The sequence below is a fragment of the Acytostelium subglobosum genome (genome assembly GCF_000787575.1).
Source record: "Acytostelium subglobosum LB1 DNA, scaffold: scaffold34, whole genome shotgun sequence".
In the NCBI taxonomy this organism is placed as follows: Eukaryota; Evosea; class Eumycetozoa; order Acytosteliales; family Acytosteliaceae; genus Acytostelium; species Acytostelium subglobosum.
The window spans coordinates 299,890-314,209 of NW_012236499.1; the positions used below are offsets into that span (position 1 = coordinate 299,890).

Consider the following 14,320-nt stretch of genomic DNA (forward strand, 5'->3'; position numbering starts at 1 on the left):
AATACCCACTGTTGCCAGCCTTAAAGGTTTAGGACGCTTGGTCGAGAGTGTATTTATTTCGACTTTGATGAAGAAGTGGAGGAAGCAGCAGAGGCAAAGAGAGTCTGCAGTGATTCGAGACACGATTTGAACTGTTTGGCCCTGTCTGACTGCTCAAAAGCTGGAGTGTGAGCAAGTTCCTTGTTGAATGCTTCGAGCATCTCACAAACAGCGGTTAGGTGTTTAGAGTTTGTCGAAGTGGCTGATCGTCCATTGCCCAACAACTCCAATGACTTGAGTGTGTTTGTGAGGTCTGCCAAGTGCTGGTCGACTTCGGAGGCGGCATTGTCGTTGGATAGTGAATTGATTGAGGCGATCGACGTCTGCACTTGGTCATACAGAAGTTGGCACCAGAGAGAGTATGTCGGGTTGGAGTCCTTGGACACCAGTCCGTCCGTGTCGATCACGAATCGTTTGTTGATATCAAAGAACTCTTGGTTGCTTAGCGTACTGGTGTGTTTGATGGCAAAGGTGATGATGGCGATCTTCTCCTCGTCCTTGATCTGAGCGGAATACTTTCCAACGGCTGTAGCCAATACCTTGTAGCCATTCTCCAGACCAACTGCAATCATCTCCTTAATGATCTTGAAAATGAGTATGATGGACTTTTGCTGGACGGGCGAGTTGGCATTGCTGTGACCACCACAAAGGTTGAGAACATCCAACAACATTATGTAGAATCGCTCGCTCCTCTGTGTTTGGTTGGCGGCCAAGTTGTCGAGGTCTGCACTCTTCTTGTTGAATATCTCAGTGACCACCACGATGAAGCCCTCTGGACATTCAATGGCAATCTGATTGATTAACTTGTTGATGTGAGGCAGAAGATGTATGTTTTGCTCGGCGGCAGAGATCAGTGAGTTGACAACTGTCCTGAAGGATTGGCTTGAGGCATCCCACAACTGGGGTGGAGACTGTGGCATGGACTCGCCCACAACATTCGATGCCGCTGGAGAGGTATTGTCTTTGCGAAGAAGATTCAGTACCTTGGACAGCACCTCGAGGAGCTTTGGTGCGATGTTGAGGTCGGTGGTGTGTGCCTTGTTCTTGAGTATCTTGCACAGTACTTCAATGGGTACCCATCTTTCGTTGGACTGGTGCCCACCGTATGTGTTGAGATAGGCCTGGGCATCCTTGCGCTTGGTTGTCAGGATGCTAAGCAATGGCAACATATGAGGTGGATAGTGATGGAAGTTGATGAATCCCATGCAGTTGGTGAGGATCTTGTAGGTGGCGGCTGGTATCCTCTGTGCTACCAACTCCAATATTTGGATCAGCACTTTGCCCACTTCGGCGTACTCACCACACTCTAGATAGAGGAAGTTGATCGCCCAGTAGAAGTTGTTATGTGTGCCAACCATGTTTAGGAACTCCATCTTCTCCTGTGCCAGGTAGAGAATGATCTGGTAGAAGCCTGGCAGTGACTTTTTGTTGTACAGTTTGAGTTCTTCGTTTGGCGAAATGCTGATAAAGTAGTCCATGAGCTTGCCCTTGACGGGGTCATCCAGCATGAGACGCACATTGTCAGGGTACTCATTGAGCATGTTGGCAATGAATCGCACACACTCCTGACGGTTCCTATCGGTGGCCACCTGACAGGAAATGAATTGCTCCAACATCTTGAACATTGGTTGCTTGTACTCTCCGAGCAGCCTCTTCTCCTCGTCCGAGATGGTGCACAGTGTAAGCAGTTTGAAGTAGTACTCAAACCTGCCGCTCTGAACGTCCTTCTCCTCACGAGCCATCACCTTGACATCCTTGGACTGCTCCATTAGGTATTGGAAGAGTTCGTTGACACGGTCTGCGTTGGATTGTGCATCGTCCAGACTGTAGAGTGCGATGAGCAGTTTGTAGGCTTCGTAGCGCACATCGATCGAATCGTGCTCCACCAGCCACCGGATGAGCCATTCGTCCTTGTTGAGCATGAACCATTGGCCAATGATCGGGGTCTCGGCAGCCTGTTGCAAGAGATACTTGATGTGCGGCGCAAATGCGCTTTGCTTGACCTCCTCCATAAACTCAATGAACGCCTTGATGGCACTGTGGGCACGGTCCCTCTGCCAGTGGTCCTCGAGGGTGATCAATGTGATCAGTGCGTCTGGAGTGCTCCTGCTGTCTGTCTGGCGCAGCTGGCTTATCAGATTCTTGCTGAGCTTGATATCTCCAAAGCACATATGGCGCATGATGTCATTGGATGCCTTTAGGTTGATCGAGTCAATGACGGTCTTGATGTAGAAGTGTGGGTTGGTGAGCATGTACAAGTCATCCTCGTTGATAGCGATTGGCTCATCGGTGTGTGTCGGCAGGCGAGTGTCGTCCTGTGTTGAGTATCGAGTGTGTGCAGCCTGTACGAGAATGGCGATTGTCTCGAGCATCGTTTGGAGCTGTGGAGAGTTGTACTTGTCGCCCATCTTGACCTTCTTTTGTGGTGGGTTGGTCTTGGCCATTGGAGAGTCGTCGCCCATGTAGAAGTGGATCAGACGCGAGATGACGCAACGATTGAGCAGGAACCTCCTCTCCTCTATGCCAATGTTGGCAAAGTCACGTATCAGTGTGAAGTACTGATGGAAGTGCTTCCAGTACAGTGAGACCTCCTTGATAAAGTCTAGGTACGTGTCCATAAAGCGAGCAATGTATGACTTGGGACGGCCAATGAGATGAGATGAAGAGGACAACTCCTGGTCCATCACGTTTTGGTTCAGTGCCTTTTGCTTGCCACTGGCAGACCTGTCACTGTCAATGTCAATGATGTCCATTGGCGAGTCATTGTCACCGTTGCTGTCGGGCGACACGCTCTCCATGTCAAAGTAGTACTGACGGTCCTCAGGCAGCAGTGTGGCAAACACCTGCAGAATGATCTTGGACAGTGCCTCGCGGGGCTCGGTGGTGATGCAGACAAGCATGTTCTGCTTGATCCACGTTGGGTCAGTGGTGACCGTGTCCAGGAACCATCTGCATGCTCCTTGGTGGCTCTCGTACATTGCGTTGAGGAATAGGACAAAGTCGCCGAGTTGTTTGCGCTCCTTGGAGTGGGACAGAGTCTCAATGACGAACCTGGTGCCAAGCTCGATTGACATCATTCTCTGATCAAAGTCTGGATCATCAGACATGTGAACAACATCGTTGTTGTTGTTGTTGTGGTCGATCGCAATGTTGTGTAGACCGTCTACATTGTTCTTGGTGATTTGATTCAAATGAATGATGTTCGATATGAATTCAAAGTAGCCAAGGTCAAAGATGTTCTTGTCTGTGAGGAACTTCATGTTGTTCTTCCACACGGTACTGAACATTTCACGAGGCACCAACTTGGACTGCTGTGCCTGTGATAGACTCTTGAACATCGAGGGGCCGACAGGAGTGGTCGTAGTGTTGTTGACAACGTGTGAACGTTCGTAGAACAACATGTAGGCATTGTTGTTGCGCTGCGAAGTGCGAATGTTGGTCTTGCCCTGATCGAGAGAGATCGAGTCGTAGCCACCAAAGCATGCCCTGGAGATGTCCTCTGGATTGAACACCTCGGTGAGCTGATCGTTGAATTGAATCCAGTGGCGTGGCCGGCCGGGGATCAGTGGCTCACGCTCCTTGATGAACGAGTAGTAGTGACCAGAGTCTGCCGTTCCAGAGTGCACCAGGATGCCACTAAGATCGTATTGGTAGTAGGAGGCTGGTTGCATTGCGGGCAGATCCTTTGGGATGGGCAGGTTGTTGGCTTTGGCCTTCTCGACGGCCTCCTTGCCCTCGAGATACTCCTTGGTGTAGGGGGTCATGTCCAGGGTCATTGGGAACTTGAGGGCGTCGTTGAGCTTGGTCCTCTTCATCGTGTCAAGATCAAACTCAAAGCGCTTGTTGTGGATGATCAGTGTGTTTGGAAGACTCTTGATACATCTTCGCATGAGACACTTGACCTTTTGTGAGCATTGGCTGCAGAAGTACTTGTTGTCGCCATCCAATGTCTCAGACTCGACAAACAGTTGTAGAGACTCTGTGATGTCCTTTTTGTTCTTAACCTCAACGCTGATCGTGTAGAATGGCTCCTCCCTCTCAGAGACGTGAGCACACTCTTGGGAGATAAACTGATTGACAGAGGCACCGCCAAAGAACTGGTTCAGCAGCTTCTCCTCCTTGGTGCCCTTGAGTTGGTTCTCCAAGCGATCAAACAACATGTTGAAGAACTCATCCACATCCATTTGAACGTAGGTGTTGATTGGCTGGCCCTCGTACTTGTAGGCCAGACAGAAGTCCTTGGGATCGTGTGACTTCTTCTCACTCTCCTGCAGGTTGGCAAAGATGATCTTGAGCTGGTAGAGCAGGGAGTCTGGGTTGGCGTTGGTGGCCGAGTCCTCTGCCTGAAGTATACTGTAGCGGAAGCCTGGAATCATAAACAGTTGCTGCATCAATGAGTTGATGTAGCAGGTGGCGCCAAGATTCTTCAGACCAACGTAGCCACACGATGACTTCTCATTGCCCATGGGGAAGTAGTTCCAGACTGATCTCCTCTCGTCAGGCTTGTTCTGTTCGATGAGCTGCAGCACCAGCTCCTTGTAGTTCTCCTCGCAGTTGTTGGCCAACTCTAGCAACAGTGCAAAGCAAGCATCTCGCGAATCCTTTGACTTGGCCTTTGGTGGACACAGGGGTCCATGGTTGTCTGCCGTGGCAATGTTGAAGAGACACTCGTGGAACACTTCCTGGATCAGATGGTCGTTGCCTGCCTTGACCTTGAACTGGTGTGAGAAGCCGACAAGTGTGCGCAGCATATTGATAATGCCAATCAGTACGTAGTCTGACTGGAACATGTTGGGCGACTCCACTATTGGGTGAGACTTGAGCATGGCCGCCAGTTCCTGGAGGAGCTTGGCAAACTTGGGCGTGTCACCATTGCGACAGCTATCTTGCAACAGGTTGAGAAGTAGGAGGAAGAATTGGTTGCTACTGAAGGCATACTTGTCAGAGCCAACGATGAAAGGCAGCAGAGTCAGACATTGTGACTGGAAGAACTCATGTGCCACTGCGTTGTGCTGACAGAGCGTGTAGAATCTGTTGCTGGTGCACTCGCGGATGGATGGATCGCTGCTGTCCAACAAGAGCAACTGTATCCACTTGGTAATGTCCTTTCTCTTTGTACAGAACTGGTCCAGCAGATCGTTGTTGTGTTGAACCATGGCGAGAATCAGTGTCAAAAAGTTGCTAATGATGTCACCGTCATCAGTGACGTGAGGCAACATAAGGTCCTCCTTCTGAACGGTGGGGAGTGCTTGCTTCCAGGCCAGATCCATCAGACGGTTCAGGAAGGCGGTTGGTGTGAAGTTTGGCACGACAGCCGCCGAGACACCGGAAAGGTTGATGGTGAGGTTCGAATGGTCAATCACGAGCAGGACGATGGTGTTGATCATAGACGACAGACATCTCTTACGCTTGTTGGACGACTTGCAGGTCCACACCTGGTGGAAGTCATCGCGCATCAGTACCTTGAACAGGTGAGAGAGGCCACCCGTTGTGATGAATCTGTGTCTCCACTCATAGTTGTTGTCCTCACGCTGCACCAAGTTCTCGACGATCAACAGCGTGTACAATAGCTTATAGACTGACGATTGGTTGATCAAATCGCCCCAATTGAACTGTTGTGTTGTCTCTGTGAAGCTTGATGGGATGTTGGCCAGTGCCTGGAATATCTGATGACTGACGGGCAGCAGCATGAGTACGTCCCATACGGTGGGTGCAATCTCCTCGATAGCCAAAAGGGAGAACAACAGACTGAGTTTGCTCTGATCAAAGTGAATCTGGACCATCTGAGCGGGCTCCTGAATCTTTGGCTCTGGCCACTCGTTGAACATCAGATGGTCGTGGTTGTGCACCTGGTAGTCGCTAAAGGTCTCGTAGTCAAATTGCAACATCTTGGTCTTGTGCACGATGTAGATTGATCCTGGATGTGCGTGGATGATACTAGCAAGACGCTGCTTGATCTGTCCAACGGTTTCGCTGCACCTGACCTGCAAGGGGATCTTGTGCCTCTGACTGGCAAAGGTGACATTGATCGATGGATAGAAGTTCTTCTTGAACGAGTCCCTGTACTTTGAGCCAAAGCCCTCCAAGTATGTCTGGAGCAGGGCCAATGTACGATTGACAAGTATGTGATCCGAGTGGCTCAATGTCAATGTACCATCGATAGAGGTCGTCGCAATGTTTGATAAGTTCGATATACATGTTGGTAGGAATTCGCTTTCTCTTGTTGGCATCTATAAGTTATTGTTAGTGATATTGTGTCATGTACATGATTGAATGAGTAGACTACCTACACTCTTGTAAAGATCAATAATATAAGAGATAGCTTCCTTTCCAACCTCTTCATTCTCTGCCTCAAGTGCAATCTTCCAAAGTATATCAATACCAACATAGTTTGATCTATATGAGTGTGTCCAACATATGTTAGTTAACTTGTTATGTTGTTGTCATAACATGTAATAAAGTAATACATACGCAGGTCTACCTTGATTAAGTGTCTTCATACAGTGGACGTAGAGGGAGGCACCTGGTGGCTCAAGATTGACGAATGATATCTCTTCAAACTTTTGAAGTATGTATTCAAAGTTGGCCTCGGTGAAACAGGTCTGAGCCCACTTGAAAAAGATGTTGCGATCGTTCGAGGTGATGGGATCGACGGCAAACACCTGCCACAGTACATCGATATTGTCGTTGCTGGCAGAGAGCGTGGACTTCTCCCAGACAAAGCTGATAAAGGCCAAGAACTCATTGATCTGCTCATAGTGGCTGTGGCGACCATAGATTGGGGTGTCACCCAACGACTGCTCGTCACAGTTGGTGGACATCCTGTTGTCAATGATCGACTTGCACTGTTGCTTGTAGAAATACAGATGCTCGTAGAGCTTCTCCATCAGTCGCATCGAGTTGTTGATGTGGTCAATGACGGCTGAGGAATCAGCGATGGACGTGGACTTCTTCTGACGATCGGTGAATATTGTGATGCTGAATTGAATGATGCGCAGCGAGAACAGCACCGACTTGTGATTGGCAATGTTCTCGATACTCTTCCTGAGGTAGTCGTGTCGCTGGGGCTGATGGAAGTATAGCGTGTCCTGGAGCAAGGTGAGCACATTGTTTGAGAGCTCTGGTGCGATCAGTGCTTCGTTCTCATCCTGCAGCAATGTCCAAAAGATCTCGAGTCCATGGTGAACGATGTGCTCTCTTGACTCCTCCTGTGAGTAGACGGCCGATCCGCTGTTGGAGTAAGGGGCCTGTCGGTTCTGGATGAGACAGTAGATCAGTTGCAGAGTCTGTGGTGTGTAGTGCTCGAATGGGATGGCCTTAATCTTGCTCTCAAACAGGTACTCAATGTGTTGGATTGGCAACAACGGGGCGATGTTGCCGATGGTCTCGTAGATTGTGTTCTCGATGGTCTCGTGCTTGCCCTCGGCGGCGCTCCACATGAGATCGAGGTACTGTTGCTGGAAGGCCTTCTTTTCGGCCAGATACTTGAGAATATCGGAGCACTTTTGCAGCAGCTGAATGTGCATAGTCTCGCCGTAGAGCTGCTCGACGATCCTGTTGTCGCGCAGCCAGTTGACCACCTTGTCGGTGCTGTGCGTGTACGCCTTACTGTACATATATAGGGATTCGTGCTTGATGAAGCTGATAATATCGTTGAGGCCCGAGTTTCTCTTCTCGAGCGACACGGACTTGAAGCACTTGAGCGCCACCTCCATGAACTTGGAGTGGATCAGATCGGCAAACATGTTATCCGATACGTTTCTCACAATGGCTCGTAGGTACTTGTTCATACAGATGTCCAAATCCTTTCTACTCTCGTTCTTGAACTCTTCATCCGGTGTATCCAATATCCTCTTGAACACGACCTGTATAAATGCCTCAACATCTGGCTCTGAGAACTCTAACTTTGTTCTCTTGGTAACCTATAGGTGATATTTTGATGTTAGCATGAGATGGACTACAACAGCAATGGATTCCCATCAACGACTATCTTACCTTCTTCATTATATAGAGCATCTTCTTGAGAGAATCAAAGGAACCCTTCTTGAGTTGGATGTTGCTCATTAAGATTGACATACCTCCACGTTGAGCAAAGTAGTTGGCAAGTTGTGCAGGTAACTAGATGTAATTAATGAGTTGTAAGAGTCAGTACTAACCTTGATCAATCAATCAATCATTCAGTAAAACAACAATATAACATACCTGAAGGATTAACTCAAAGTCTTGATTGTAGCCTCCATTATCACCTCCCCTGTGGAATAGCTTTGGCGAGAGGATACAAGCCAACATCTTGATATACTCTGCTGGTAGGTCATTGGAACAAATCTTTCTCAAGGTGATATCGATACATATCTGAAAGAAATCTCTTGATTTGTTCAATATTGATGTTCCACTAATGATTGTATTGTTGTTGTTGTTAGTATGATGAAGTTGATTATGATGTTGATGTTTGATTATGATAATACTTACAGCTTCCACCATAGTGTCTCAACCAACTCTGATAGATTCTCAAGGTTGCTAAACTGTTCAAGAGGTATCTCTAACTCTTGTTGATGAAATTCGATAATATTGTTGTTGTCATTGTCATTGTTATTGTTGTTGTCATCAGTTGCTGTTGATATTGGTGTGGCATCATCTGATATTGGAGAGATGATGTTGTCACTGTCCAAAGGACTAGTTGGCTGTTGTTGTAGTAGCTGTTGTTGCACAACCGGTGTACCTTTCTCAATTAAGTAGTCCAAAGCACCTGCAATCTCACCATAGTCTGTGGCTGTTCAGATGGACATGACATGACATTCATTCAATCATTAATACTCTGTGTGCATGTGTGTGTGATGATCATGTTCAACATCGAGTGAATATGACACTTACTATTCTTTACCAAGGTTGTGAAGTAACGAATGTCAGATGTTGACATCTTTGCTGACTATATTATATTATTATTATTATTGTGATATATTGCAGTGAGAGAGTGAGAGATAGATTTAAGTGAGTGAGTGGGTAAGTGAGTGAATGACCCAGCAAACTACTACTTTTGTTTGAGTAAATGAATGAATGAATGAATGAATGAATGAATGTATATATATATATGTATATATATATATATGTATGTATGTATGTATGTAGTAGGCTCTTTACAAGTCTTCAAACTAGATGGTAGATAAATTGGCTGATGGTGAAGTGTTTTGTGAGAGACTCTTCAAACACACACACAAAGTGGACTTTGAATTTATTTATTTAATTTGTTTCAGTTTTTGAAGATCAGAGTTCATTTGAAAAAGGAACTTCCTCCATTACTAAATTAAGAAGTGATTCAAATCACTAAGTTATCTTGATCAATATTGATTATTCCTCTAACATATCACCAATGATAATGATATGATTGATATTGGATTCTCAAGTTGTCGATATTAATTTGACCAGGTTGGTGAAACTTGGGAATTCAAACTAACACACACAAACTAACACTACATACGTCAACACACCACATTCATCATTTCTCAACAACAACAATAACAACAATAGTATTGTCTAACTTTGTATTTGTATAGATAGATATATAGATCATTTGTAAATAATAGATACATACATACATACCTAATGAAGAATATATCAAAGCTTATTAGATTCAGGAGGAATGACGCTCAGTCAACCAATGATGGTGGAGCTTCTGAGGCTACATCATCTTCTTCTTCTCCGACCACTGTCACTCCAATCCCTACAACGACAACAACAACAACAACAGATAAAGGCCACAACAATAACAATTGTATATCAAAAGACACATCACTTGGAGAATCAGTGATCACATTGTTGATGTGGTGCTACAGTGAGCGCGACTTTAATAGTGAACCAGTCAATCAGTTCTTCTCAAAGGTCTATGATCACTACCATCTGTCAAACTTTCAGATCAATCAGTTTGTAGAGTCACACTCTCTATGTAACTACACTCTCTATGCCAATAGTAGACATCGTACTACAAACCAGTCATCATCGTCATCCGATCCCAACAATAACAACAACACTGGTGCTGATACAACAAACAAGGGTACAGCAGAGTTTTATAACAACTCAATGTTGCAGAGGTTGGAGAAAGAGCGTCCTGATGTGTTCAAAGAGATAAAGGTATACTCTGACAAACTACACAATGAACTGAATGGTACCAATGAGGAACAGTTTGAGGAGAAGGCACGAGAGTTCCAAGTGGACCTGTCACGCTTTGTCAATCAGATCTACATCAACTCAAACATGGACAACAGAGACAATAGGAATATAATCATCGAAGTGGTAGAGTCCACTATACTTGTAAATATGTTTGATACGTATGTATTACAATGTTCATGATGGGATTGCATTGGCATGTTAGGTCTAACCATCAATCAATCAATCAATGTCCATATACATAGTATATGCTCTATCAATGATGAGAAGGACAAAGAGATTCGAGATGCAATTGATTATCTCAAGAAGAATGGTATCAAACAACATTTGGACATGAATCAGACACAGTTTGTAGATTGGGAACTGGCAGAGGCATTGCTGTCACATATCAATCTCTATCAGACACCTCGTGATAAGATCATGACTATACTACGTTTCACACGAGCCATCTGTCAAGGTCTTCGAGAGACTGGCAAGACATTTGGTTCAGACGAGGTTATCAGCTGTGTCGTCTATGTCATTGTTCAAAAGAACCCTGACTTCCTTTATACAAACACCAAGTATGTATTCAATGTTGATGATGAGAATACCCGATCATTGACCTAACATGGCGGACACGACAAATAGGTACATAGAGCTATACAGATCAAATGAATTGTTGGTCAGTGAAGCATCATATTACTTTTGTACATTCCAAAATGCCATCACCTTTATCACCGACCTGTATCATCGTCTGAAAGAACCTACCGATTCAAACACACATGATCCACTGCCACAAGCTCCTGATCTACCACTGCCAGACATTGACCTAGTACCAATGGACCTTGAAGGTGATCAATCATCACTGTCATCTACTTTATCATCATCGACTACAACTACGACGACCACCACTACAACCACTTCTACTACTGCCACAACAACACCAACAAAGAACTTGAATCAATCAGATGATACTTCAATGGGCGATGTGAGTGTCATACTATTGGACACTCCAAACACACAGAACAATGATACAAAGAGCAGCATTGGAGATATTCTTGAGGAGAGTGATCCTGTTTGTCAAGAGATACTCTCCCAACGCATGGACATCTTGGCAATCTTGGTCTCATTGGCAATATCCGATGGCACATATGACTCTCGTGTACGTTCAGGTATACTCAAGCTGTCATACCTCTTAAACCCTGCAGAGTACCTTTCATTGGTGGTGACCGAGGTCGCCGTTGGACAGAGTCTGTTTGATGACAAATCAAAGAAGTCAATCAGCAATGGTATACGCAATGTCTTTGAAAGAACAACATCCAACTATCGTGGACTCAAGATTGCACTTGCTGCTGCAGTTGGTGGTACACTGCTGGCTGTCACAGGTGGACTTGTTGCTGCACCAATCTTGGGTGGTGTGCTTCACCTGGTGGGCGCGACCTATGTGCTGACGGCCCTGACCGCCGCTGGAATCAGTGGCACCGCACTTACATCACTGCTGTTTGGCGCAGCTGGTGCAACATTGTCAGCCGATATTGTCAAGAAGAACACTTCGGGCCTGGAGGAATTCTCCATCAACAAGGTCAACCAGACATTTGGACTGCACGTGAACATTGGCGCTCTTGGCTGGGTGGAGAGCGAGGACGGCAAGAAGGACATGATCGAGTGGGAGCAGAACCTGCTCACGGGTGTCCTGTGTCTGGGGGAGGTCGACATCATCGAATGGGAGAACAAGCTATTACTCCAACTGTTTGAATCACTCAAGAACTACAAAAAGTCTGTGGAGGACAGCTCAAAGTTTGCCAAGTTCACATCGAGAATGCTACACGATGCCATCCTTCCCTCGGCCAGCATATTGGAGGCATTCTCATTGATCAAGACGTGCTGGGGCACTGTCAAGGAGCGTGCACAAAAGGCAGGAGTGTTGCTTGCCGATGAGATCATGAACAAGCGATTCGGAAGGAGACCTCTCACGTTGTTTGGCATCTCAATGGGTGCAAGGTTGATGTACTACTGTCTACTGGAGCTCATCAAACACAAGCAGTATGGTATCATTGAGAACGTTGTCTTTATTGGTGCTCCCATCCCTGTGGACCTAAAGATATGGGGCAAGATAAGGGTATGTAGTAGTTTGATCAACCCTGTCCATCATCACCATCAACCATTCAATCTAACGAGTCAATCCAATCCAAACAAACAGAAACTGGTCAGTGGAAGAGTGGTCAATTGCTATTCATCCGATGATGTACTGTTGCAGTACTGCTACGAAGCCAACAGTTTGCCAGATGAGAGGAAGTATATTGCTGCTGGATTCTCACCGGTTCGCAAAGAGAACAATGAGATCTTCTCATTCTCATCGGTGTTTGGTGATGGCATCTTTGCATCTAGTCAACCAGCTGTGTCTGCAGCTGACCCAGCCAAGACAGACACTGACACTACAATGGATACCACAACAGTGGATACCACCAATGTTACTTCAACAACCAACAATATGGATCAGACAGTTGAACTAAAGACTTACAACGATATCAACAACAACAACAACATTCAAGAACAGGAACAAGAGCCTTTGTTACCAGAAGCTACCTCATCAACTACCAAGCAACCCTCATCATCAAAGAAGACCAACAAACAACAGAACGAGGCAGAGTTGAAAGAGAAGAGTATGTGTTAACATAACCAACATCTTATGAGCAATTGTGAACCAACCAAGCTAACATCCATTCCTTGCCTTACCAACAGGATTAGAGTTCTATTTGGACATGATTGAGAATGTGGACGTCAGAGCGATCATCTCATCACATCTGGACTACCAAAAGAGTGGCGTCCTCAAGAACATATTCAACCATGTCAACATCAACAAGAGTGAGCCTTGTAAGCCATACATCTTGGTGAAGAGATAAGTGTTGTTATTACTATCAAACATGACTTGTAAATACAGAAACCGATGACCTCCTCTTGTGTTTATTATCAATCCTCATGTACAGCTAGTTGTTGACTATTCACCTATTGTATTGGTAAAGTAAGAGATGTTAGTATCGAATGGATGACAATCATTTGAATGAGGAAGTAGCGCAATGTGAGACAGTTTGGTTGGTCAGAGAGAAGATTATTAATCAAAGTATTGGTATCGCATTCATTCAGTTGAAAGGTGTATCCTAATCATACTTGTTTAGAGTAATAAGGATTTCCTTTAGGAACGATTAATCTTATTATCATCAAGCCAAGTTAATTGTTGACTAGGTCCTAGTTGTACCTGTTCGAACGTACCTATGTGGGGACATTTACAATGCTTCAATCTCACAGCCCAATCACCCTATTAATTTCTCCCTTTTTTCGTCAACGACCCTTTGGACGTTGGTGACAGCTACTCACTCACTCGCCCACACTCTCTCAATCAAACACAACCTTTGATTATTTGTTTGAAACATACATACAAATACATAATACCTATTCTATATAACTATCGTATCACTACTCAGTAGTAAAACAGAACAGAATACATAATGCCTTCTGGAAACGGTGCCCGTGCTCAACAAAAGAGAGAGAGAAACATTAAGAAGGCTGCTGGTGAGGCAAAGGCTCACAGCCAGTTGAAGTCAAACGAGGCCGCCAAGAGCATCGTCTGCAACGTCTGCAGAACCAGCTTCATGTGCACCACCAAGGAGCCAGAGTTGAGACAGCACGCTGAGAACAAGCACGCTGGCAAATCATTCGCTGACTGCTTCCCACCTGCTTAAAGTGTACTTGAGATGCTTTAGCCACAGGGTATGTCAAAAGAGAGACATCAACATCAACAGGAGGATAGGATGGCAATCAAGGAGAGAGAGCTGAGAGGAGAGAGATAGAAGGACTGGAAGAGAAGGAGGGAATAAAGACAGAGAGAAAGGTTTGGTGCTAAATGGATTTGTTGATTAACCATTGTCCATCCATCCATGTAGTTTAATCAATTGAATGACAATGGCAACAGACATGTCTTGGTCATTCCTTGTTGACTCCTATGTACATCCTACCGACAACAGTAATCCTCACTTCCAAAAACAATAAAGTCTGCTGGTTGACAACCTGAATCAATCAAATACTACTTGTAGTTGTTATTATATCAATGTTATTGTTTATTGTAATGATCATTTCATATATG

General features: G+C 45.4%; 3 protein-coding genes across 3 annotated transcripts; 2 read left to right on the plus strand and 1 right to left on the minus strand.

Annotated features, from left to right (window-relative positions):
* Nucleotides 1-53: 53 nt before the first annotated feature.
* SAMD00019534_117220 (hypothetical protein) lies at nt 54-8,956 on the minus strand (the record flags this gene model as incomplete). The annotated part of the gene is made up of 7 exons (XM_012893131.1): nt 54-6,269; nt 6,330-6,435; nt 6,511-7,961; nt 8,035-8,157; nt 8,242-8,431; nt 8,509-8,809; nt 8,911-8,956. 7 exons carry the CDS (start codon nt 8,954-8,956, stop codon nt 54-56), a joined length of 8,433 nt encoding a protein of 2,810 aa, XP_012748585.1.
* Nucleotides 8,957-9,669: 713 nt separating this feature from the next.
* Nucleotides 9,670-13,082, plus strand: SAMD00019534_117230 (hypothetical protein; the record flags this gene model as incomplete). The annotated part of the gene is made up of 6 exons (XM_012893132.1): nt 9,670-10,137; nt 10,444-10,767; nt 11,438-12,298; nt 12,380-12,545; nt 12,636-12,842; nt 12,922-13,082. Coding segments are annotated over 6 exons (2,187 nt in total), but the record flags the coding sequence as incomplete, so codon positions are not given.
* A 603-nt stretch (nt 13,083-13,685) lies between these two features.
* SAMD00019534_117240 (hypothetical protein) lies at nt 13,686-13,919 on the plus strand (the record flags this gene model as incomplete). The annotated part of the gene is made up of 1 exon (XM_012893133.1): nt 13,686-13,919. One exon carries the CDS (start codon nt 13,686-13,688, stop codon nt 13,917-13,919), a length of 234 nt encoding a protein of 77 aa, XP_012748587.1.
* Nucleotides 13,920-14,320: the final 401 nt, after the last annotated feature.